Source organism: Rhincodon typus, chromosome 19 (genome assembly GCF_021869965.1).
Source record: "Rhincodon typus isolate 14 chromosome 19, sRhiTyp1.1, whole genome shotgun sequence".
In the NCBI taxonomy this organism is placed as follows: Eukaryota; Metazoa; Chordata; class Chondrichthyes; order Orectolobiformes; family Rhincodontidae; genus Rhincodon; species Rhincodon typus.
In genome coordinates, this window is record NC_063350.1 from 38,079,580 (window position 1) to 38,106,973 (window position 27,394).

General features: G+C 38.7%; 1 protein-coding gene across 1 annotated transcript; it reads right to left on the bottom strand.

The window, feature by feature from the left end:
* Positions 1 to 3,496: 3,496 nt before the first annotated feature.
* On the bottom strand, positions 3,497 to 27,394 carry kcng1 (potassium voltage-gated channel, subfamily G, member 1). Its single transcript, XM_020512481.2, has 4 exons — positions 27,296 to 27,394; positions 20,602 to 20,934; positions 17,865 to 18,679; positions 3,497 to 5,245 (listed from the first exon to the last, which is right to left on the bottom strand). Exons 3-4 carry the CDS (start codon positions 18,621 to 18,623, stop codon positions 4,481 to 4,483), a joined length of 1,524 nt encoding a protein of 507 aa, XP_020368070.1. The 5' UTR covers positions 18,624 to 18,679; positions 20,602 to 20,934; positions 27,296 to 27,394; the 3' UTR covers positions 3,497 to 4,480.

The window sequence follows — 27,394 nt, forward strand, 5'->3', positions numbered from 1 at the left end:
AAGAGATGGAACAATGGCAGATATTTAAAATAGTTTAGTTTATGTCTTACAGCAAAGATATATCCCAGTGAGGAAGAAGGATAAACCATCCGTGGATAAGCAGGGAAGTATGAAATTGAAAGAAAAAAAAATTGTGTGGTAAGCATTAAAAGTAAATTGGGTGACTGGGAAAGTTTTGAAAGCCAACAAAAATTATGCAAAAAATAAAGAAGGAGAAGATAAACCTGAGAGCAAACAAACCAATAACATAAAAACAGATAATAAGAGCTTTATTTTTATATCAAGAATGAAAGAGGCAACAGTAAACATAGGCTTCTTCGATAATAAGACTGACGAAATAACAATATGGATGCGGTAAATGAAGGATGAGTTGAATAAATACTTTGCATCAATCTTCATGGTAAAGCACTCCAACAGCATTCAAAAATACCAAATAATCAAAAGGCTAGAGGTGGGCTAGGGAGGGAAGTGGTGGAAGGAAATGTGTACACAATAATTATTACTTGAGAAAATGTACTAGGGAAACTCATGAGACAGAAGGCTGATAAGTCTGCTAGGATTTTAAAGTAAGAGGTAGTGAATGCACTGGTTGCAAAATTCCAAAAATCTTTAGATTCTGGAAAAGTCCCAAAGTGTCTGGAAAACTGCCAGTCTAACACCCTTATTTACAGGGGAGGGAAACAAAAATAGGTAACAATAGACTAGTTAACATTTGTCATTGAAAAATGTTAAATGGTGTAATAGCACAGCATTCAGAAAAAAAAATTATAATCAAGGACAGTCAGCATGGCTTCATAAAGGAGAAATCATGCCTGACAAATTTACATGTTCTTTGAAGAGGTAACAAGCAGGGTAGACAAGGGGAACCAGTAGATTTGATACATTTGGATCTCAGAAAGGCATTTGATAAGGTACTGCAAATGATGCTACTTAGTAAGAGTAATAAGAGTGGTATCTTAGAACGAGTAGAGCTTAGGCTAACTAACAGAAGACAGAGGATTGGGATAAAGGGGGCATTGACACTCAATATACATTAATCATTTAGATGAGGGAACTAACTGCATTATTTCCAATCCTTGCAGATGACCTAAAACTAGGTAGGAGGGTGAACTGTGAGGAAGATGCAGAGATACTTCAGTGTGATTTGGACAGGCTGAGCGAGTGGGCAAATCTATGGCAGATGACGTATAATGCAGATAATTGTGACATTATCTACTTTGGTAACAAAAACATGAAGGTCGATTATCTGAATGATGATAGATTAGAAAAAGGGGAGATGCAACGAGGCCTGGGTGTACTTGTACACCTGTTGCTGAAAAGAAGCATGCAGGTGCAGCATAAAGTGAAGACAACAATGGTATATTGACTTTCATAGCGAAAGGATTCTAGTACAGGAGCACAGATGCCTTACTGCAATTCTACAAGGCGTTAGTGAGACCACACCTAGGGTGTGCAGTTTTAGTTTTCTTATCTGAGGAACAATGATCTGGCTATGGAGGGACTATGACAAAGATTTACCAGACCAATTCCTGAGATGGCAGGACAAACGAATGAAGACAGAGACTGGATTGATTAGGACTATATTCACTGGAGTTTAGAAGAATGAGGATGGGATCTCAGAAACCTGTGAAATTCCAACAGGATTAGACAGGGTAAATACAGGAAGCTTGTTCCTGATGACCGGAGAGTCCAAAACGAGGGGTCACAGCCAAAGAATAGAACACTGAGATAAGGAGAAATTTCTTCACAGCAAGTGAGGAGCCTGTGGAATTCATTACCACAGAAAGTAGTTGAAGCCTAAATATTGAAAGTTTTCCAGGAGTTAAGTATATTTCTTTGGGCTAAAGGGATCAAAGGTTATAGAGAAAAAGTGGGAACAGGGTATTGTGTTGGATGAACAGATTGAATGGCAGGGCAGGTTCGAATGGCTGAATGGCCTACTTCTGTGCCTGTTTTCTATGTTTCTATGGAACTAGTGGACTGCCACAGGGATCAGTGTTGGAGCCACAATTATTTACAGTATATATTAATAACTTGCACGACAAAAGTTAAACTATTATCGTTAAGTCTATGGTCAAAAAAAAGGTGGGAAAGTAAGTAATGAGGATGACAGATGATGTCTACAAAGGGATATAGACAGGTTAAGTGACTGAGGAAAAAGATTTGGCAGATGAAACATAGTGTGGAAAGTGTGAAGTTAAGGACTTTTGCATGAAGAATAGGTGAATATTATGTAACAGAAGAATAGAATAACCAAGTATTTAAACTGGGAAAGACTGCAGAAAGCAGCAGTTCAGAGGTATTTGGGGTTCCTAGTGTATAAATCACAAAAAGCTAGCATCTAAGTTCAGTGGGTAATAGGAAAGCAAATGTAATGTTGGTCCTTATTTCAAAGGGAATGAAGTATAAAAAAAAGACTAGTCAGATCATGGCTGGAATACTGTGGATTATTTTGGGCCCCTAATCTAAAAGGGAAAGATACACTGGCATTGGAGGCAGTCCAGAGAACTTTCACTAGGCTGATCCCAGGCATAGAGGGATTTTCTTATAAGGAACGGTTGAGTAGGTTGGGTCCGTACTCATTGGAATACAGAAGTATGACAGGAGATCGGATTGAAACATACAGGATTCTTATGGGGCTTGACAAGTTAGATGTGGAGAAGCTGTTTCCCTTTGGGGCATACTGTAAGGCCAGACGACATAAACTCAGAGTAAGGGGCTTTCTCTTTAAGACAGAGGAGGAACTTTTTCTTTCAGAGGGTAGCGAATCTGTGGAATTCTTTATCTCACAAGGCAGTTAAGGCTGGACTTTTAAATATATTCAAGGCTGAGATAGAAAAATTTAGAATCACTAAAAGAATCAAAGGTAATGGGGATACGACAGGAAAGTGGGAATTGAGGATTATCAGATCAGCCATGATTTCATTAAGTTTGATCCATGATTCATTGTGTCGAATGAGCTGGACATGATCATAATGAATGGAGTAGACTTGAGGTGTCAAATGGCCTACCCTTGGTCTTATCATTTGTGTTTCTATGCAAATCTGCTGCTGTGTTTTGTGGTCTTAAGGGAGAGAGCTGAACTAGCAGCCGTAAATACACAATAGTACCTAATAAAAATTCAACAGGAGCATCTTAACCAGAGGGTAATGGGAACATAAAATCTGCAATCATGAGAAAAAGGTAGTTGCTATAAATGGCATCGATGTATTTAAAGGGAAAACTGGATAAATAGATGACGGTGGAATGAATAGAAATGTCATACAAACGATAAGGTTAGATGGAAAGGATTAGAAGGTGGCTTGTGTGGAGGATAAGTAACAGCACAATCCATTTGAGCCAAATGACCTATTTCTGTGTTGTTAGCTACGTAAATGCTCCATGGCAAATGTAAATTCAATGTTAACGTCAATAACAATGAAGCAAATCCACGAGAAACCTTGTGACACCACCAACTCAAAGCTGACATTGTGTCAGGGCCACAAACTGGAAGCATACAAGTCTCCAACATAATTTTTATTTTTAGGCAGTTCAGCAAAATGAATCGTCTTAACGAAGAGTTAAGTATATGGCCTATTCTGAGGATAGTCATCAGGAATTGTAAAATATCTTAAAATTTGCCAAATAGTTCAACAAAAGAAATCCCACGGTCAAATAGAGCTATCTGTAATTTAAACAATGTAGCAACAGTTAGCAGCCAAATCACATGATTTTTTTTCTGAAAATTGACTGTATAGTGTTCAAGAGTGAAATATCTTTCAAAGTTCAGATTATTTTCAAAGCTTGATCTTGTATAAATTGTTTATAGTACAGGTACTTATCGTAGGTTCCTTGTCTGCTGAGAATGTAAATTCGATGCAAATTTTTTGAAGCATTTCAGTTTTGTTTTGTTTCAGTTTTTGGATTATTTCCATGCTCCCCTGACCAATTAGATTGCTTCATGTGAACCACAATTTATGTTTGGGAAGGTAAATGGTTAGAATTCAATCTCCTAAAAAAGATCTGCTGCTTCCTCAAATATTTCAGGCAATCCTCATCAACATCATGTTAATGTAGAATAATGGTAAGTGGTTATGTGTTACTTTTGACAGTCCTTGGTGTGAGGTGTTGTGGGTTATTACAAATATACAGTTATGATTATAATTTGGTAACAATTTCTAGGTTGCTGAGTGACATTCAACGCTGAAACAACTGTTCAGCTTGTTCATGCTAAATCTTGCCAGCATTCAACACAATGTAAATTTGTCTCACTGGTGCCTTATAAGTTAGATTTAAATAAACATACCTAGAAATTATACTTAAGTATTTGGCCTCTTGTCCGGAAGGTTGTAAGTTGCTACATTCTCAAAAAAATGATTGTATTCATAAGTATGAATTCTAAACATCAGATTTGCTACTCAAATTTCTTTCCCTGCAAAAAGAAAATGCACCATGTTCCACAAATGAAAGTTGTTTCTCATATCTGCTTTTCAACTGCTTTTTAGTTTTCTCTTGGTTCTGAAGAGAGACTTGAAAATAAGTTCTCATTTTCTTGTGAAATAATGTTCATCGGTGGTTTAGGTTTAACCATAATCTGTAATCTTCTCTGGTCTCTTTGCTGTTCTTGCTTTAACTCCACATATGAGCGAGAGAAAGTGTGAAAGATGGAGGTTACAGGGAAGGCCATGAGAAGGATGCCACTTAAAATACTGCTTAGTGCCACCACTTGGCCTGGGATGCTTCGAGGCACCATATCTCCATAGCCAACTGTCGTCATGGTGATAACAGCCCACCAGTAACATGCTGGTATGCTTGTGAACTCATGCGAACTAGACATTTCATTCTCAATAAGATAAAGCAATGGGGCAAAGAGTGCAATGGCCACACACAAGAATAAAAGAAGGAGACCAAATTCACGGGTACACCTGCGCGCTGTTAGCCCCAGTGTCTGTAGTCCCAGGGAGTGCCTGGCAAGGCGCATGACATACAAAATCCTCAAGGCACGGAGGACTCGCAGAACCAGGCCCACCTTGTCAATGTAACTGCTTCCTCCTCCAGGTTTTCCATTTTCCACTGATGTGGTGTCCACCAGAAGCGTAATGTAATAGGGTAAGATGGCTACAATGTCAATGATATTGAGTGGAGTCCTCAGGAAGACAAATTTGCTGCGAGCCTGAATGAATCGTAACATAAACTCCAGCGAAAACCAGCCTACACAGACAGTTTCCACAATGAAAATATTGTAGCACTTCTGTGAGCATACACCCTGCAGATTAAAGAAAAAAGTAAAGATCAATAAATAAATGACTGTTTTCAAAAGTTCTTTTTACATTTGAGATCTCGTCATACTTTACATTATTTTTGCTAAATTCTTCAGGAACTACAGATGTTTCTTTATTGGGTAAATATAATTGTTTTTCCACTGTTAGTTGTAATAGTATGCATATTTATCTGGTGGTCACTTTCTATTCTTTTGCTCTTTAGCTTTTTGAAAATGCTTATTCCTCTTGTGGTATGTCACCTACCTTTACTGTCACTTACTCGTAAAGTCATTTTTCATGTGTTAATAGTAACAGAATATATTGTTGTAGGAGAAGCCTTCACAGCTAAGTCTAATCCGATCATCACTTAAAAGCTAAAACTGCTATACTTCCCAAATTATTTCAACTTCCATCCCATTCTGATGGATTAAGTAGATGTCCGCGTCATAGCAAAATGTAACAACTGTACTCTAAAGCAAACACGTTAAATCGAGATTGAATTAAATTCCTTATCATTGGTGAAACTAGTCTAAATGTTCTTGTGAACATCAACTGCAGTGTTTATCAAAAGAGGTGAAAATCTCAACCATATTCTCTCTCTCTTTAGCATATTTTCTTTTCGATAATATGTTTCATGACAGTAATTCTATAATACTAATATCTACATCATTAGTAACATGTCATTCTCTTGTCTCTTTGTTGCTCATTTGTCTATTTGTTACCTGTATTTTTAATGCTCTTTTAATCCAACAGTGCCATTAAAAACAAATATAGAATTTTCTAATATTATTTAGAACATGAGGGCTAAGTGCAGGAGTAGGTGATTCAGCCCTTCAAGCCTGTTCTGCCATTCAATACAATCATGACTGATCTCACCACAACCTCAATTCCACTTTCCCACCGACTCCCCATAACCCTTCAATCCACTACTAATTAAAAATCTGTCTAACTCCTCCTTTAATTTACCCCATGTCCTGGTTCAGGTAGTGAATGCCTTGGATATACCGCTATGAGAAGGAGAAGAAAAAAAATAGATAAGCAATAAAACAAACGGATATGAGAGTGAGGAGAGGTAACCAGGGTTTGTTAAATAGTTGAAAAGATACATTTTTTACAAAAGGACTTTTAAAAGGTGGAAGGATTTATTCTTGGCATTGATGGTTATTAAATGAGCCTATACAAAAAATCTATGCTGCCCTTGATATATACTTTTTATTCATTTTTTCTCATGTTCCTCTTATTCTTGCTAATTTCACTTTCAATGTGTTCTTTTGTTGTGCTTAGCTTTCATTTTATGTTCTGCCTGATAAGCATTAAAATGTTTATTTATTAATTTAAAAATTCTCAACTATATACACCTGATGTTTCATATAATAAGGCCTTATTTGAATATCTGAACTTGATGCTTTGGTTGAGAAGACACAGTAAAATAAACTCCTTTCTTTTACCGCAAACATTTTTTCTATCCTAATCCAGTCTTTAATAATCAAAATCTCCTTCATTCATAAGCATATACTATTAAGTAGCTCTCTAAATGGGATGGAGATTTCACTCAACTTCTATTCCAATGTAAAATTCTATTTGGGTGATTGCTCCATTTCAGTCCTTATGACTTCTGCAACACAAATCATATGTTTTTTTCAACCAAATTTTGAATATTACCGACAATTGCAAAAATTAAATAGATCGACAGGTTTCAGAACCTATCAGACTTATAAATATTAGAAAAAAGTAGCTTTTTAACTAAAATACTAAAAACGTACTTTTTGGATTCCAGCCTCGGGCCACTGTCTGTGTGGAGTTTGCACATTCTCCTTGTGTCTGCATGGGTTTCCTCCGGGTGCTCCGGTTTCCTCCCACAGTCCAAAGATGTACAGGCTAGGTGGATTGGCAATGTTAAATTGCCGGTAGTGTTCAGGGATGTGTAGATTAGTTGGGTTATAGGGGGATGGGTTTGGGTGGGTGCTCTGAGGGTTGGTGTGGACTTGTTGGGCTGCAGAGCCTGTTTCCACACTGTAGGAGTCCTATGATTTATGATCTATGATATAGTGAAGCTTATGATCACAGGGTTTAAATGAAAACCTTTCAACAACATTTAAATACTTTAGTCTGTGAATATCAGCACAGTTCAGCAAAATGCCAACATATGGTAGTGGAATTGTCCAGAAATTCAAAAACTGTACTTCTAGGTTTCTCCACACATAAAGCTTATAGGGTAATCTTTCACCTTCACTACTCAGGTGGTGATATTATTATTCACGTATCTGCTGAACGTTTGAGACAGGTTGAGGGTCATGATTAAAACAGCAGTGCAATGACCGTGACAACAATGGACAAGATATGTATTCCTGGCCTTAATTTGTTGCAAGGTATCACTGTAAAAGCTATGTTATTGATTAAAGCAGGAGTCAAATTTTACTACTGTTACAGAAAAATTATTCAATCACAGCTACAGCAAAAAATTGTGAAAATGGGGAAAACGCAAGAATTTTTATTGGAAGAGTCAAAACCCAGCACTGCTTCCAATTGACGGGGAAGCTAGAGAAGTCATGAGGTCCAGCACCAGAATAAATGTAAACTGTATGTGAGATGTAATGAGTGTCAATAAGTAGAAAAATGTTTCATTGTGTTATTAAACAAGCAATAGCAAAAATGTAAAAATATCCCTCGTGAATATATAAAAATTCTAGCTAACCTCTTGTGGTAGTTGATATGGGGAGTTAAAACTATTGGGCACATTTCAAATCAGGCAGGATTACAGGGTTGGAAGGCAGCTGTATGCCCACTCTTATCTCTATCTCAATCACCTCAAAATTTAATCACATGGCTATCCACAACTCATCTAATTTATTCGGAGATCCAAGGAGGAATTCTATTCCAGCACACTGAAACTCCTTTGGATCACATCTGTTTCGGGGTACTAAGGAATGCAAGACAATCTACTTGCAGAAAGCTTTAATCTTAAGAATTTCTATCAGTCTCAAATACTGATCTTCAGACCGTCCCGGTTCAAGTTTCACCTGCTCCAGGAGGTATGTCAAAATATGTCTGAACAAGTCAATTAAAAACAGAAATCAGATACTGCGTTTCACATAATACTGAGTTGAAGCCCCACTTAGAATGGTTTTAGCCAAGGTGGTAGTGTCCCTACTTCTAGGTCAGAAGTTCAAATCCCACCAGCCATGCAAATGTGTCATAACTTGTCTGAGCAGGTTGGTTTAAAAACTTCAAACACCAATATCAACTCTAAATTGATGATCAGCAAGCAGATAATGTGGGATTACTGACTTGCCTTTTGAACCTCTTATTTAAACAAATAACCTTTCTACTAATTATTTACCATTCAATTCTAATTAATAAACAATTGTCAGTTTAGGATGTTATCTGATTTCCTTTTTAACATGTTACTTAGTTGTGTGGCAAATTCTGTGGATCCCAAAGGAAGCATTTTTTAAAAATGCTATTCTAATCCAAGCAGGTTGGTACAAGTCAGTTCAGCAAGCCACAGTTAACTATCAATAATTCTTAGGTATAGATGGGAAAGGGAAACGTGTTCAAGTCAAAATGTGCGAGAAAAAGGCCATCGTATATGTGGGTTGTGTGAGCACAATTACCCAGCTAAGGATTCTATACACATGTGAAATAAAACAAGTGAGGTGGGAGCTTAAATTCAGTGGAAAGGATATGATAGAAACGACCATACATAAAGTCATACTACCCGGAAACAGACCTTCGGTGCAACTTATTTGTACTGACCAGACATGCCAATCTGATCTAGTCCCATTTGCCAGCATTTGGCTCATATCCCTCTAAAGCCTTCCTACTCATTTACCCATCCAGATGCATTTCAAATGTTGCAATTGTATCTGCCTCCACCACTTCTTCAGGCAGCTCGTTCCAAACATGTACTATCCTCTGTGTGAAAAAGTTACCCCTCACATCCTTTTTAAATCCTTCCCCTGTCACCTTAAACTTATACTGTCTAGTTTTGGACTCCCTCACCCTAGGAAAAAGACTTTGGCTATTCACCCTATCCATGCCCCTCATGATTTTATAAAACCTCTATAAAGGTCACCTCTCAGTATCTGACAGTCCAGTGAAAAAAGCCCCAGCCTATTCAGCCTCTCCCTAAAGCTTAAATCCTTCAGTCCCGGCAAAATCCTTATAAATTTTTCCTGCACCCTCTGGAGTTTAACAATATCATTCCTATAGAAGAGCGACCAGAATTGTACACAGTGTTCTAAAAGTGGTCTCATCAATATCCTGTACAGCCGCAACATGATGCCCCAACTCCTATATTCGATATTCTGACCAATGAATGGTTAGGCCTCTTCATGTGCCATTTTGACTATCCAACAGATGTAGATGAATAACCCCACGACCTCATCCATTATATATCTACAATAATGGTCTGAAGAAGGATTAGGGCCAAGAAACAAGCATGCTATCATTGGGGGAACTTTTAGTTCTCATCTGCCTCCATTCCTGACCAAGCAGGGGATCAAAATCCTGCTTTAAGAATCTACAGGATGTACTATATATATATGGGAGGGGGTAGGGGAAGGAATGTACTTTGTAAATATCATACAATTCCATTTTTTAAAAAAAGACTCTTTAGCACGAACGTTCTGCTTTGGTGAGCTCATATTCCGGGACACCAAAGCTTCTTCAGCAAATTGATATCCGAGATTCAACCCAGAGTAGGATGAACCTTTCTCTTGACTTTCAATTTGTTCAACTTTATGTATGTCATTCGCTGCTACAAAATTGCTGATGTTTTTAAGAAAGAACCTGAATACTCAATCCCTAGGCAATAGGATTGTTAAAAAAGAATCCGGGAATTTTGGAAACAATGGGCAGTAGCATTGACAAAAGAAACAATTATCACTGTAGAACTGAGAGATTTCAGAATGGGTGAACAGGCAAATAAAACACTACAAATTAAACAACATAAAGGATGCAAGGTACTAGTAGGAATTGTCTGCAAATCAAACCAACAAAAAAAGTATTTATCTTTTCAACATCCAAGGCTAAATAGAAACACCATTGACTTAATAAGGTAGCTCTCCTTAATTGAAAGATATTCAGCATTGTTTGTGTTTTAAAAAGATTCTCTCAGAAAATGAGGCCCACCCGATGAAAGCAAACTGTTTGTTGTGCACTGCCTCTCTGCATATTTGTGGGGTTTTCCATTAAGAAGGCTTGCCCAGATTCTCATAACTATATGCAATCTTCCTGAACCACGTGTTGCAGAAAAAGATGTGCCAATTAAGTAAATAATTATTTTTACAGGGACAGGAGGAGCATGAATTTTCTTCGAGGCTCCACTGCAACAGTGAGTGGGCCATAGCCATCCCTTGGTCCTCTAATGGTCTGTATGTACAATAGATCAGGTCTTCCCCCATTACCCCTTCTTCAGTCCCAGTCGGTGTACCTACTGATTCAGTCTCTGCAATACAAGATAAAGCTTTACACCATTTTCTGAAGCTTGGAATTCAAGCCCATGAATTCAAAGAAGTGTTTTGCACAAAGACGCAGTAAACTGAGTTGAACATTTCAAAGTACTGGAACTCATTTATGACTGAATTTTAAGCATAAACTACTGTATGTTATGACAATGCTCTTATGGGCCCAACACTGCCAACAACACCTAAATATTTTCAGTAGAGCAACTCTATTTTAAAGACTGCTAATGAGAAAAGTACATATCTTCTTGGGATCAATGCCAGTGGAACAATAACTTTGCTCAGTGGTGTTAGGTTTCAGCCTTCCATGAACTTTTGTGCAATTCAAGGGTTTCAATCTATGTTATCTAACAACTGCTATTAGTTAAATCTGTAGTCATTTTGTTTATCCTGGGTTATAAACAAGATTATCAGTGCAGTCATTAAAATAACTTTTAATATAATGTCTTAACATATAATTTAATGATGTAGAGGACCGAGATGGGAGCCCTGACAATATTAAGCTCTTAATGATCTCCAATTGTGTTGAACTTCCAACTTTGGCAGAGACAGGATTAGGCATCTGTTATACATCTTGTCCAGGTTTCCTTCTTATTGATCTCAATGGTACAAGAAATCCAGTGGATTGTCTATTGCTGCTTTAGGCACTCACTGAAGTTGAAAGGTTCACTCACCAGTGTAGAGATTCTTCTGCTGTGGACTTCATGCAGCCATCTGGCACATGAATGTTCCACCCAAGTATCATTGTGGGAAGTAGGTTTGGTCCATCCTTCCAGCTGCCTACAGACTGAAAGTTCAAGTTAACCTGTAGCCTGACCAGGAGTCATTGAGCTGCAGATTGGCACCAAAAAAAAGTCAGTCTTTCTAAAACTTCCTGTCTTTATGTTAAAATGAATGGTCATTATTGGTCACTGGTTTCTCCCCAGTCATAGCCCTCTACTCTTGCCTCCTCATTGCCATTGTATCTGGCACCTGCCACACTGAAGAAAGACTGGGTCAAGCAGCACCACAGTGGATTGGAGCCATTGGCCTGCCCCAGGTTATGGGTTCAGGCCCTATTCCAGATGTTCCAGGGAATGCAAGAGATGAGACCTCCTATGTATGAATAATCTGAGGGGTTTTTCCTTTGCACCTGTTGAAAATGGTGCACACCCCCATCCCCCCAACTCCCAGCCTCCCAAGCTGAGATGCTTCCAAGGCATATGAATTTGGTTAAATTTGCATCAAATGGGTGTTACGTCTTCCAATTGCATACATAATGGACTTTGTGACAACAAGGTATAGAGCTGGATGAACACAGCAGGCCAAGCAGCATCAGAGGAGCAGGAAGGCTGACGTTTCGGGCCTAGGCCCTTCTTCAGAAATGGGGGTGGGGGGGGGGGGGGGGGGGGGGGGTTCTGAAAAAAATAGGGAGTGGGGGGGGCGGATAGAAGATGGATAGAGGAGAAGATAGGTGGAAAGGAGACAGACAGGTCAAAGAGGCGGGGATGGAGCCAGTAAAGGTGAGTGTGTGTGGGGAGTTAGGGAGGAGATAGGTCAGTTCCGGGAGGACGGACAGGTCAAGGGGGCGGGATGAGATTAGTAGCCACAGCCACCTAGAATACACCACCTCCCACCCACCTTCCTGCAAAAATGCCATCGTCTACTCCCAATTCCTTTGCCTCTGCCGCATATGCTCCCAGGATGAAGCATTCCACTCCCATACATCTCAGATGTCCTTGTTTTTCAAGGACCGCAACTTTCCCCCCTCAGTGGTTGAAAACGCCCTCGACTGTGTCTCCCACATTTCCCGCAACTCATCCCTCACACCCCCTCCCCGCAAAAACAACTAAAACAGAATCCCCCTCGTCCTCACGTACCACCCCACCAACCTCCGGATCCAACGCATCATCCTCTGACACTTCCGCCATCTGGAATCCGACCCCACCACCAAAGACATTTTTCCTCCCCACCCTTATCTACTTTCTGGAGGGACCACTCTCTCCGGGACTCCCTTGTCCGCTCCACACTCCCCTCCAGCCCCACCACACCTGGCACTTTTCTCTGCAACCGCAGGAAGTGCTACACCTGCCCCTACACCTTCCCCCTCACCCCCATCCCAGGCCCCCAGAAGACTTTCCACATCAAGCAGATGTTCACCTGCACATCTGCTAATGTGGTATACTGTGTCCGCTGTTCCCGTTGTGGCCTCCTCTACATCGGGGAAACCAAGTGGAGGCTTGGGGACCACCTTGTGGAACACCTACGCTCGGTTCGCACTAAACAACTGCACCTCCCAGTCGCGAACCATTTCAACTCCCCCTCCCATTCCTTAGACAACATGTCCATCCTGGGCCTCCTGCAGTGCCACAATGATGCCACCCGAAGGTTGCAGGAACAGCACCTCATATTCCGCTTGGGAACCCTGCAGCCCAATGGACTTTGTGTTTGTTTGACTTACGGGCAGTCAATCAATACCTTTACGATAGATATACCAGTACAAATAAACACTGTGACTACAACAGAAGATCAGAGGCTGGGAATTCTGTGATGAGTAGCTCACTTCTTGTCTCTCCAAAGCCTGTTCACCATCTACAAGGCACATGTCAGGAGCATGATGGAATTGTCTCCGATTGCTTCGATGAGTGCAGCTCCAGCAACATACAAGAAGCTCATCACTATCCAGGACAAAGCACCTTCTTGATCGTTTCTCCATCCACTATCTTAAAAATTCATTACCCTGGCCTCAGACCAATGTTTCCTCTAAGGTTGTGCATGCTGATCAGTGGCTGATGCATTGGTTTCTGCTGTTGGAAGGCGCTGCTGTACATGGATCCCTAAGATCCATGCAGAGGAAACAGATATTAGAGGGAACATTGCCTCTGGTGCACAATGACAACAATGTGTATCATCTATAACATGCACTGCAGCAATTTATCAAACATCCTTTGACAGCAGCTCTCAAATTCACAGACTCTACCACTTAAATGGACAAGGGAAGCAGATGCATGGGAACGCCATTGCGTGCAAGTACCCTTTGAAACTACACAACAAATATCCACATTCTTTCACTATCACTGAGTTTAAAACCAGGAACACCCTTCTACCAGAACCATGGCTGCATCTACACCACATGAACTGCAGAGGCCCAAGGAAACAGCTCACCACCAGGTTTTTTTTCCGAAAACTTAACCTAGTTTCCTAATCAACCTGCTCAGGAATGTTATTACACACCTCTGGAACCAACAGTGCCCTCTCATGTCAGGTTATTCAGTTCAATTCATGATGGGCAACACACAAGTTAATCTAGTTAGTGATGTTCATATCCATGAAGAACTATAAAAGTCACAATTGTGACAGTGCTTTTCTAGGTCAGAATGTGTCTAGATTAGTTATGAATGTTATGACTTCATTAGCTTGTGGCTATGGGTAGCGGTTATGATAATGAGTTTTTGCTAATTTCTCCTTAGGAAAATGAGACTCAAAATGATTCTCTTCAAGGAGCTGGCTTCTTGGCGAATGTCATTTGGAGAATTAAATGTTGATATCTCTGTTCTCACAACTCCAATCTACACTCCCATTTTGAAAAAAGTGCTGACTCTATTGACTTTGAGTCTCCTAATTTATTCAAAACACTGAAGATTGAAATAGCAGGTACAATTTGCAATGATATTCTGAACGGAGTAAGTCAATGGGATCAAGTATAGCAGATGAAGCTCAATACAGGGAAGTGAGAGTCCACTCACTTCACAGTAAAGAATGATTTGGTTGTTTTTCCCAATGGTGAGAAACCAAGGCACTTGTGAAGGCATATACAAAAGCACTATGTGAGTGTACAAGTTTATTAAGTGTAATGGAAAGTTGCCATTTAATAAAAAGGAAGAAACACAGAAGTTGGGAAGCTATCCCTTATTTGGACGGAGCATCAGCAGAACCCATCTTGAATATGCTGTTTAGCTTTGTGTACTACATCTCAAAGATATTTTGGCCATGCAAGGGGACACATCATAAATTGCCCAGAATGACACTTAAAAAGTTGTTATGAGGACATGTTCTATGAAGTTGACTTATATTCAACTGAGGTAAGAGGAATGGGGCAGATCTAATCAAAATATATTAAATTATTATAGTTTCACTGGGGTAAATACAAAAGAAACTTTTCCCTCTGGTCATGGTACCCAGAACAAAGGTGACTAACTTTAAAATTAGATCCTGGTCATTTAGGAATGGAAATGGGGCAACTCTTTTTCACACAAAGGATCGTGACAATCTGGAAGTCTCTCTCCTAGCTCGCAAGGCTTGTGGCTGCTGGGTTCTTCAAAGTTTTCATGACTAAGATAAATATATATATATAAAACAGTCTTGAGGGGTTGAATGTATTCCTATATTTAAAATAAGCCCCATTTAATAAAGAAAGAGTTAACTCATTAATACAAAAACAAAGGGCTGCAGATGTTGATATGTATATGCATTAGACTTTGTGTTTTTGTAGAAGTACCCAAGCCTTCAATTTCAATCCTGTTAGCTGAATCCAAGATGTCAGTTATTAAAAAAGTGTCAATGTGGTGACAAAATAAACAGAGGCCCATACACTAGGAAACCCTGAGTTACTTAGACAATGTTCTCACCTAACAGTGGAGTTTCACAGAATCTCATACACCTCTCGATTTGTCTGAAGCTGGACTGAAGTTGCAGATTTGTCATTTCCAAAAGGCCTGCTCATGTGTACCTCTTATTGATGACATCATTGGAGCAGCTTAGCTTGTAGGGATACCTAAGTCAAGGTTCTTCCTTGACTAATATGATTAATACTTAAAATCAAAAATCAAATATTTTGGAGAGATTTTGTAATGTAAAATGGCTAGTATCTTTAAATTAAATAAGTTCATTTAGAATTAGATTATTCTTCTTAAGGAAAATTGTCTTCAGAAAATAAAAAAGAAACTTTTTTCACAAAGTTATTTCTTAATGAATTATGAACAAAGATATTAAATTTTAATCAAGGCATGAGAAATTTAACATGTTTACAATCTTAAATGGATTACTGTATATTTCAATGCAAATTTCTGAATTTGAAGCACTTTGGAGTCTGAGCTACACTTATGGCCTTAATTAAGATAGTAATACAGGATATTCACTGACTGAAAATGTATGTATGAGAGAACTGGGCAATACTTCATTCCAAATGATCAAATGATTTATGCCCGATCCTTGGTATTTAATTTTGCCAAGTCTCCAATCCTTTAGGTCAATGTTGTCTTTGCTATCCTTCATATTATCCCCAATTTAGTACTGAATAGAAACACTCATTCTCTTGTAGAACATACACATCCATGGCGATTTAATCTTTCAAAAACTATGAAACTAGTGGAACTATCTTCAAACGAGGATTCCTTCCACACCAATGCACAGTAGCAGCAGTGTGTACCGCCTACAAGATGTCCTGCAGAAATTCACCAAGACTCCTTAGATTGTACCTTCCAAATCCTTACCATCCAGAATGACAAGGAGAGCATATAGATGAAGGACCACCTCTCAAAACAACTTACCATCCTGACTTGGAAATAGATCACCACTTCTTCATTGCAGTTGGGTCAAAATCCTGAACCTTTCTCTCCCAGATGGTACTGTGGATGTACCTGCACCAAATTAACTGTAGCAGTTCAAGAAGACAGATCACAACCACCTTCTCAAAGGCAACTAGGGACAGGCAATGATAGATGTCCAGCAAACCCCATTTCCCTTGAATAAATAAAAACAGACTGGCCTCGTCTGTTAGAGATGTTGCTCATGTGATTATACGAATGAAGGAACATGCTTGTCATACTATTTCAGTATTCAGTGATTTTCAGTGCTCTTTCTTTCCCACACATGCACGTGTTGAGACTGGAGAGCTCAAAATGGTTCTCCTTAAAGAAAAAGAAAGTCTTGCATTTAAAAAGCTCCTTTCACAGCCCCAGCAAGTCTGAAAACACTTTACAGTCAGTCAATGTACTCCTTTTGAAGTCACAGCTGCAAGGTAAGAAGTGAGGTAGCCAATTTTCTCACATCAAGTTTCCACAAACAACAATGTAATAATGACTTGCAGTAATAACTTATAGACTGTATGATTGAGGGATAACTATTGTCTGAGACATAGGACATAACTCCTCTACTCTTCTTTAAAGTAAGTGTCATGGAATCTTTTATGTCTATATGAGAGAACATAATGGACCTTAGAGCAGACAAAGTTAAAGAGCAGGATTTATAAGAATAGTCAAAAGCATGGATGGATTTGATGGGGTAAATAAGGAGTAACTGCTAAGTGGTAGAAGGGTTCATAACCAGAGGGTGTAGAGTTCAGGCAATTGGCAAAAGAACCAAAAGCAACATGATGAAGAATATTTTTAGACAGCAAGTTCTCGTGATCTAGAATGTACCACAAAGGAGGTGGTGGAAGCAGGTTCAATAGTAATATTGAAAAGAAAATTCATCATCATAGAATCCCTACAGTGTGGAAACAGGCCCTTCGGCCCAACAAGTCCAAACCGACTCTCAGAGCATCCCACCCAGATCCATTCCCCTATAATCCACCTAATCTACACATCCCTGAATATTATGGGCAATTTAGCATGGCCAATCCACCTAACCTGCACATCTTTGGACTATGGGAGGAAACCCAAGCACCCGGAGGAAACCCATGCAGACATGGGGAGAACGTACAAACTCCACACAGACAGTCACCCAAGAGTGGTATTGAACCCAGGTGAGGCAGCAGTGCTAACCACCGAGCCACCGTGGATAAATACTTGAAACAATAAAATAGATTGGGCTATTGGAGTGAGATTAAGAGATCTACCAAACAACTAGCATAAGCATGGGGTGCCGAATGGCTTCTTTTTGTGCTGTACTGTTCTAAGATTGGTAACATCAATTAATAGATAAATGTAGAATCTTTTATGCAATAGAAAAAAAACTATGACTTCAGCTGTACGTAGTAGTAAATAAATTATTGATTATTCACCCGGGTTAAGATTATATTTGTAAACTCCGAAATGGTAGAATTGAATAATTCTATGAAGTGTTGAAACTAAACCATAAATTAGATTTAGAAGGTAACATTTGAAAATATATGTTTAACTATAAATTTTTACATTAATTTTGAATCGTTGCAAAATATAAAGTGTAAAAACAAACTTACTTTATCCTCTTCAGCCCTGAGGTCGGGCATGGTACTGATGGATAGATTAACTACGGTAATAGTCACAAAAATAACAGAAAGGCAGGCAAAGATTTTTCCTGGGAGCCCCGACTGAGGGTTTTCCACCATATCCCTAAGTTTTGTCATGAAGTGATTACATCCTGATGGTTCAACAAAATCGCCCATCCTTTCACCCTCTGCCAGATCTTCCTCAATAGTGTTCATTTCTGTAAATTCTTCAAGTTTCTGCAGATATCGGCGACGACAACACCACTCTAAATTGTCACCTTCAATGCCCCAGTACAACAATTCCTCTTGGAAAGAAAGGGCACACATTTCTCTCAAAAGTCTCAATTTCCCAGCTCTAAGGAAAGTCAAGATCGTCCTAAAGGTGCCTGGGTTCCGATCAAAGAAAAACTCATTGCATGTCACATCGTAATCGTCACAGATTTTCATTATTTCATCAAAATTGTGGCAAAATCGCAACTGCCCCAGACGTGTTAAAGGAAAATCATCCAGTGTGGTCCATGGTAATAAGTATTTTATTCCCCCAACATTTATTATAACATGGTGCTTGCGATCCTCTGGAAATGCATTGTTATACAAATACTCTTGAGAATGTATGTGGTGGGCTCTACTGTAAAACACACCTTTCAGAGTCTGTGTTTCATTGTAGATTGTTTGATTAAAGGAGTTGTCAGAGGCACAGCTGAGGGCGCTGTAATCATAATCTGAACTGTCTCCTGCCAGCAGCGTCATCCTGAATACAGCTCCTCACATCACTCGAGCCCAGTGCATTTGGAAATTGCAGCAAACTAGAAGAAAGTAGATAGAGACTGACAATGCCAGGTAATCACTCGTGAATATTTATATTCAGCATGTGAGGCCACTATAGATCATGCATGATTAGTAGTCCTTGTGTCTTAAAGAGTCCTACAATAGGATTTATATCGTAATTGGTCTTATTTGAAAACTCACGAGGAATAGTCATTAGCAGTAGAGAATCTAAATCATATTTCAAATGGTCTCTGTCCACAAAACCAAGTTCCTTTTCAAACTATGCCGGTTTGGAACTATTTCAATTATTAATTCAATCTGAATTATGATGCCAGATAAATCATGAGATACAAATCATTCCACACAGATCGTTATGAAATTAAAGCATGTTAATTCCAAATGTTTAGTAAGTAAAACTCTTATATACATTTAGGGAATTCTTTTTCCATTGATTTGTAAAACTGTTAACGTAAAATGACATTACTGTTGTATGTTTCTGTTCGCCCATTCAATGTATATTCATTTGTGATTAATAAAATACTTAAGGCAGAATTTTCTGGAATGATCGATTAAGAGGCTTCTGCACTTTTAGTTTTGCATGTTACAATACTCCACATTAGGTCCAAAATATTAATGGATTTTTTTCATGACATCTGGCATGAATTGCAATAAATTTGTCCAAATGAAGTCAACACCAATGAACTATTTTGCATTTTGTATGGACACTTTCCAAAAGACTCTGTGATTTTGAAGAAAGCACAGCACAATGAAGAAAATCCAAGTTTTGTTTAATTTAAAACTTGCTTCTGAAGATGCTGCACAGTACCCACTGAAGCCTTTTCCACCTTGTAGCTCCAAGTAATTTAAGAGAAAATTTCTGACACTAGGAACTGAGTACAACATCCAGCTGGTGTGGACATTTATTTTGAAATAACTTCTGAAAGATTAATAAATCACAGAGCGTTGCTTACAGGTCAGCTGAAAAGCCCGAACTTGATCTTTTATTGTAAATTTCTAATTCTAAAAGGAATACAAACGACAGCTTGCAGTTCTCTGTAGGCCCTCTGTTAAACAAACATTGTCACATGCAACAAGGCCAAAAAACAGCAGTGTACCTTTCAGCTTTTCAAATGCATCATTTTGTCAGATTACTGACTGAAGTCAAACTGAATTCACGACGACAACAAATGAAAAGAAAAATAAATAAAATCAAACCAGTGAGATCCTCGTTTGTTGACTCAATTAAATTTCAAATCACACCAGTTTATTTTTAAAGCAATGGTTTTATTTCGAGAGATTTATTTTTATTGTCAAAGCACTAACACATTTATTTTATATCTCCCCACCTGTTGTACCTACAGATTGCTGAGCGAGATGCCTGCTTTTTAAAACACTGCACTCAAAAATAAGCACGATTCATTATATTCTGTCACCACAGCTGGTACACAGTAACATGCGAAACGAGCACCGCCACCATAATCCAAAACTAGCTGTGATGGTACTACTGCTTCCGCGATTAAGGATAAAAAATATCTTAACATCTTCAAGAAACAGGTTAATACGAACTACAGTAAAGACAGCGGCAGGACAGTTTGTTCGGTTAACTTCATGATGTGAAGTATGTCACTTACTAGGAACTGAACGAAATGATAGTTGATCAACAGAGTAACAAGTCTTGTCAAGATTAAAGAATCCATGTTAGACATTAAGAAGCTTTATTTAACTGGAATTAATTGGTTGTACGTAACGGTGAACACTAAACGTGTAGGTGTTTCTCCCGCTCACCTCCTCATGTCAAGAAGCTATAAAGTTTGAAACAGGTTCCCTGTTTCCCTCTTAAACCGGGAATAATGACTTCGTTTATTCAAATACCACCCCGGTCTATCCAAAGAGAGGAAAATAAAACAAAAACAGTTGTAACATGTAACTCAACTATTCACATTGAACACTTACGCCTTACCAGGAAAATAACTTCACGCACCGAAAGTTCCCCGGGTTTCTGTTTGGTAAAGTTACTTTAGACAGCAGTTTTCTTAGTTAAAAACTCGCAGCTATTACACTTTGCGCCCAGCGCCTGCCCATATAAAGTATTGAGAGTGGAAACGGTATGTAAAGTAGAAGGAGGATCAGAGCCAACAGGCTGCAGGCTAATCGTCTCCAGCAAGACTGCACTGACGCCACCATCAGGAGGACGTGCTCGCTCGTTCGTTTGTTCGTTCAGAAGGTTTGAGTAAAATCCATGGCAACCGGTGCTTCCAGAATGGAGGATTCCCCCCAGATAGAAATATTCACGCTGAGGGGGAAACAACAATTCACACTGCATTATTAAAAGGGGCAGCTCATCCCTGCATTTTCTGAGACACACATGCCAATGCGAGGTAAACGCTCTGTGTATATCAATAGACTCAATTGGGTTGTTTGGTTCTCAAAAGATATAAAACGTGAGTGTTATGATTAATGAATATAATTTATGTCAGAATTGGCATGGAGTTATGTTGCAAAACATGACCGTTACGGTTTATTATTTTCAGTTAAACCCATCGTAAACCGGAGGTGTGGTATCCTGGATGAGCTACATTTCATCCAGGTACATACTTTTCATTTTGGAAATAAATTGCTTTTATGCTTAAGTAAAACACAGGATTGCCAGTGCTTTGGTGGATAATGGAAAGTAGAGAATTACAAAGGAGCTTCAAATAAAGGGACATAATAAGAAATAGATCAAATTGACTCTAGGCATTGAAATGAGACATTTAATTTTCTTCCCTCTGTGTTTTAATATATTTAGCTTTGTATGTATTTATTCATTTTAGTTCAGTTCCATTTACGTTTGTCACGCTTTTGACACTTTTTGATACCTTGATTCATTCAACCTAAAATCATCCTAAATGATGTTTACAGCAGATTGATTTACAAGTAAACATGAACTTATTGCATCAAATTGCTGTTTATTTACTGAAGACTTGCACTAAGTGCATCAAATGTTGTTTATAAATGGCTCTCCTTAAGGTGCAGCTTTATTTTTAGTTACTTGTAATTTGCAGAGCATGGATGTAGCTCTGGATCAGCCAACAGCTAACACCCTTCAATGAGCTGACAGCCTAGGTTAGAAAATCTGTTATTTGTCCTTTGCATTTGCTTATTTAACCTAAGCATATGGAGTAAAACTGGAAAGTGTTATCAACCCATAGTTAGCAGATTGGAATTTGGTAGAACATACAGCAAAATTAAGATTTACAGTTACAAGCTGTAATGACATTCATTTTAATTAACTTAAGGAAACCTTCTGCAATTTGCTGTGCTCCATATAAATAGATGTCAGAATTGTTATTTAACAATAATTTGTAACGGTCATTCATTGAAAGCTCTTAGTAATAAAATAATGTATAATTATATCATCAAAAGTCTTCAGCAAAATCAAAAATACAGGAAACACATGGTTCTTGGATTAATATCTGTAAGGTCAAATGTCAACATTTTAGTAGAACATCCTGCATTTTGTTTCCATTTCAGCTTCTACCATTTCAGTTTATTTTTCATTTCCACTGAGGGCCATGTTAGCTTTATTCAGTGGCACTTTTTTCTCTGAGTTAGAAGGCTTTAGACTTACATCACACTGCAAAACGTGAGTGCATAATCTTTGCTAGCACCTAGTCAAGTGACAGAAACTGCATTGTCAGAGATGTTATTGTCAGCAGATGTTAAATTCAGACCTGTCTGCCATTTCAGGTGGTCATGACAGCTCCGGAGTACCATTTGAAATAAAGTGGGAAATATTCTTTATGTCATGGATAACTTTTCTTCCAGAATAAAAAATAACCAAAAAAGAGACTATATATTCAAAAACTGTTGGTGGGAACTTGAGATGTGCAAGTCAGTGGTGTGTTTACAGTAGCAAGTTACATTTATGTAGCACCTTTAACAAATTAGAACATTCCAAGGGTTCATTGAAGCACTGACAAACAAAATTCGATACCAAACCACATAAGAAGATACCACAACAGGTGATGAAGTACTTTATCAGACAGATAAGTATTAAGAAGCATTTTAAAGAAGGACCGAAAGAGGTCTAAGAAGGCAAATCTAGAGCTTAATAAGTAGGTGACTGACCATATGGGTGACAATGGAATGATGAAAATGAGAACTACACAGAGGCTAGAACTGGAGGAATACTGTCATTCCAAAGGATTGATAGACCAAATCACAGAGATACGGTGGGGTTGAAGCTATGGAGGCTTTGAAACTGAGGATGAAAAGGTTAAAATTGAAATGTTTCTGGAAGAAGAGCAATTGTAGGTTAGTGAGCATTTAGGTGACGAGTGATGTTAATTAAGTTCTGGTGGTCCATTTGGTTCAATTACGGTTTTATTCTGGTGGTGGCTTGTTGGGCTTTTTCAGAGAACAGTTAAAAGTCATGATATGATGATGAAGACATCTAAAAAGTATACTGTGCAAATATCTGATTACAAACATGATTGAAAGTTCTAAATGTATGTGTAGATATGAACAGTGAAATATTTTGTTGAACATTTAACTTCAGGAGAGGGATTAAAAATTTTTCAGATGTAGAAAATTAGTAGTAACGCCAGTTGTTGTACCTGATCAATATCTTGAACTTCCCCTCACTTATCAGTCAGGGACAAATTTCACTAAAATTTCACTTCTTGGAAGAAGAGTAACTGCAGGTTAGGGAGCGTTTAGGTGATGAGTTGTTATTCATTTTCAAAGAATTGAAAATTTGGAGATAGCTCATGAGATGTACAGATATTCTTTTGAAAAATATGGACTCAATTGGCTAGATCAGTGATTGTCAAATTTTTTGCATTGTAAGTGCCACCAACCATTTTGTCAAAAAACCCTGGTCCCACCATAATAAACAAACCCTCACTTTTTCCAAGAAATGTATTTTTATGTTTACATGCATTTTAGCATTACATTTAACATTGATGAAAATTTGGAAGGATATTAAAAGTAGCAATGATTTTGCTGAGAATAAATTTTATTGTTAAGTTATTAAAATAAGCTAAGGTAATGATTTCATCATTAGTGAGAATCACGTGGCTGTATGTCAATTCTTGGACTCCTACCCAGACGATCAGGTGCGACACATCCCATTGGATGAGAAACACTGGACTAGATGATCTTATTTTACTTTGCATACTTTCATTCTCCTTTCCTGAAGGAGCTTACTGATTGTTGCATATCCTTTGGTACATTGGCAAAGTGACCATTACTCTTGAGTGAGACTCACTGGTGGCTGTTAACAAGCAACTGAGGCTGATGGCTGGGCTTATGTTTTCCTCAGAATCCAATAGTGACCAGGAGCAAGAACTCCCCTTTCAAATCCTTTTATCAGAAAAACAGAATACAAGGTGCGCCTACTATTGCCTCAGCTGAGACCAAGTAACAGCATAGAAAGAAATTACCTTGGGCCCTTCTTGGTCTGAGCTACTAGACAACACTCTTAAAGTTCCTTCATGTATTACAGACGTATAACACATATTGGGCCATATTTTCTTTTTTATTGATAACTTTAGCAAAACAGAAGAAGTGATGCAATTGCAAATGCAGGTGCCCCTGGGAAGCACTTTGAGATTGCTCCATGTATGGCATTAATGGTGCAAGATGTTATTATTGCTAACAAATAATTTCCCTGATCCTCTTGTTCTCAGCATTCCTTTCTGTTTAAAAATGAAAATTCAGCCTTAAGTTTTAACGACAGCCTAAATTCAATGCAGCAAAAACTATGTAGCTCAGAGGCTGTCCATTGACCATTAGGTAGGTTGTGGGAGAGAGGGCAATGGGGTTTCAGCAGGATTTCTCCTTGGATATTGTGGAGTGTTGGAGGGGAGTCTGGTGTGACAGGTGACTTTGCACATGGAACTTGGAGAAGCACTCCAGACCCCACAAAATAAATCTTTTCAGTTTCTTTTTGAAGCTTAAATGAATGTCTGTCAGGTTTCACTGGTCAGCGTGACCATTGCTGTCACTGTAGTCAGCAAGCTGGCTAAGTTGCCTAAAGATACTACACTAATGAAGTCCCAACTAAGGTGGCTACAGTTGTGCCAGATAGTCAACTTTCAGCGCGTCTGACCCAATCAATTAGATCCGGTACTTTTAAGTTCAAAACACGATGGCTTGAGGGAAAGGTTTGTCATTCGATGGCACTTTTTAGAAAAAGTAAATGATGGCATAACAGCATTGCTAGCTAGGCCAGCATTTATTGCCTATCCTTAATTGCCCAGAGGGCAGTTAGGAGTCAACCACGGTTGCTCTGGGTCGAGAATCACATTTAGACCAGGCTAGGTTGGTCATCATTAGATTTTTATTCCAGATTTTTATTGAATTTCAATTCCACCACCTGCCATTCATCATGTTGACTGGTGAAATTTGTTATGAAATTTTAAAAAGTTTTTGAAACGATGACGCACTCATAAAGTATATCTCGAATTTTCAAACAATGGATATTTTGTTAAGGAAAAGGCACTAGGCACAACAGCAACAGTCCTGCACCAGAAGTGATCAGGGAGCTCAGATGGAGTCATACAGTCTGGAGAGCTTTCAATGAAAGACCACATGGTCTGGTTTGTGGGTGGAGTAAGATTATTGCATTTTGAACTCAAAGGGAGAAAATTTGACCGTCCTGAAGAACAACAATCCATTGTTCCCTCTCTTTCTTTTGAACTGCTTAGGATGTATTCTTAAGATGCTGCTGTAAACAATCATCCAGAATATTGAGCAGTTGTCTTATGGGACTCGTTAGCTCATATCAATGTCAGTCATGTAAAGTAATTGTGAAGTCAGTAAATGCCCATGAGAAAAGATCCTATCATGCTATTCCTATCACGACCATTCACTAATTCAAAATGCATATGAGAAAGATGTTGCTCAATTCAGAATGGTCAAGAGATTATGTTTTTATATTAAAAAGCAGAAAAGGAGAGCATTATGCATTCTATACCTTGTGCCAATGTGATATCAAGATCAATCACTGAGGAAAGGGAGATTTGAATCAGCAGGTTTTATCAGAAAAGCACAAACTTACCACTCAAAATGCAGAGACATCATCATTGAGCTCCTTTTTCAAATCAACTGTGTTCTCTTAAAAGTGACTGATGATGAGCTGTAAAGTTTACCATGGTGTGAAACTATGTAACTACCTGTCATGTAGGAGCATATTAACCATGGTGTAGAAGTTGATGAAGAAATCTACAGTGACTCCTCTGTGTTGAGACACTTCATATGTCAGAGTGAAAACCACAGAAATACTAAGCGAATCGAGTGCCATATTTTCTACAGAGAACTTGGAATCCATTAAAGCCAATAAACTTTTTCTACCTTTGCAACTGACAGTGACATGGGTAGCATGGTGGCAGGGGATGGCACCTGGCTCAGTGGGTAGCACTGATGCCTCACAGTGCCAGCAACCCAAGCTTGATTCGACCCTCAGGCTACTGTCTGTGTGGAGTTTGCACATTCTCCCTGTGTGTGCATGGTTTTCGTCCAGGTGCTCCGGTTTCCTCCCACAGTCCTAAGATTGCAGTTGAGGTGGATTGGCCATGGGAATGCAGGGTTACAGGGATAGAGTAGGGAGTTGGATCTGGATAGGATGCTCTTCAGACAGTGTGGACTCAATGGGCCAAATGGTCTGTTTCCACGCTGTAGGGATTCTGATTCATAAATTTTTCCCTTTAATTTTATGATACAGTATTTCAATTTTGAGAAGGGGGTCTAGCATTTACTTTTGGATTTCAACAGATAGCCAGGAAACCTTGGAAGCAATTGAAAAGAAATATCCAAAACAAATGTCTTTGATCAGAACTTAGGGAGCCTTTCCAGTATTCAACAAATGTTGATTTCAGAAATACAAGGTTACCAAAAATTGAACTCAAAAGACATTGTAACAGCCAACTGTTTGGCTCTTATATTTCACAATGCAAAGTGGTTCATTGTTGGAAACCTTGATGTTGATACAGAAAACATTATTTTCAAGGGATGGTTTAATTTAAATATTTCTGGGAGTAGAACAATTGAGGGATTTCAGTGACCTTGTTGAAGTGGAGGAATGCAAACTATTGATGCTGTAGGCCAGCTACTATCAGGCTGTTGAAAAGCTGGAAACTTATTACCAGTTACTTTCAGAGTGTAGGTGAGCAACCTTGCCTTGAAATTCTATGGAAAAGATTGTTTGATGCTGGTTTATTAATGAAGTGGCTGAACATTACATTCTCTTTGTCAGTAATGCTCTGAAAGTATCCACAGGCTGTAGTGAAGTTCTAGAGGGCAAATTATTCAGTGTCCTGTCAGTCTCCAAGCTGATGGGTGACATGAGGAGGAACCTGAAGGAAGACTTCTGGACCAGGCTCACAATGAAATATGAAGATATGGCAGGAGAATGTGAGAGACTTTAGAAATTTGTTTCAAAAGAGTCAAGAGGTATTTGTTTGACAGATAAGACTTGTCCGAAAACAATTTTCACAACACAATGTTCAAAGTTGCACTTGCAAATGCTGTGTCATTTGAAGAATCCTGTGACTGTGTTCAAGCACACAGTCTTAAAGGAATTGACAAGGATGTGTTGTATGAAGTATTTGGCAGAGACGCACTGACGATGTTACCTAGCAGGATGACGAAACGTCTGCAATCAAACATACCAGCTTGGCGAGTTAGTCTACCAACTTCATCCACAACCCGAGCTACAAATCTTCTCAAAAACTTTAAACATTTTGTCTTTGCTTGAGATTAAGTATTGC

Coding starts and splice junctions, on each gene's coding strand:
- kcng1 (XM_020512481.2), bottom strand. CDS start 18,623: ATGACGCTGCTGGCAGGAGACAGTTCAGATTATGATTACAGCGCCCTC. Junction 5,246..17,864: donor TCAGGGCTGAAGAGGATAAA/GTAAGTTTGTTT, acceptor TTTAATCTGCAG/GGTGTATGCTCACAGAAGTG.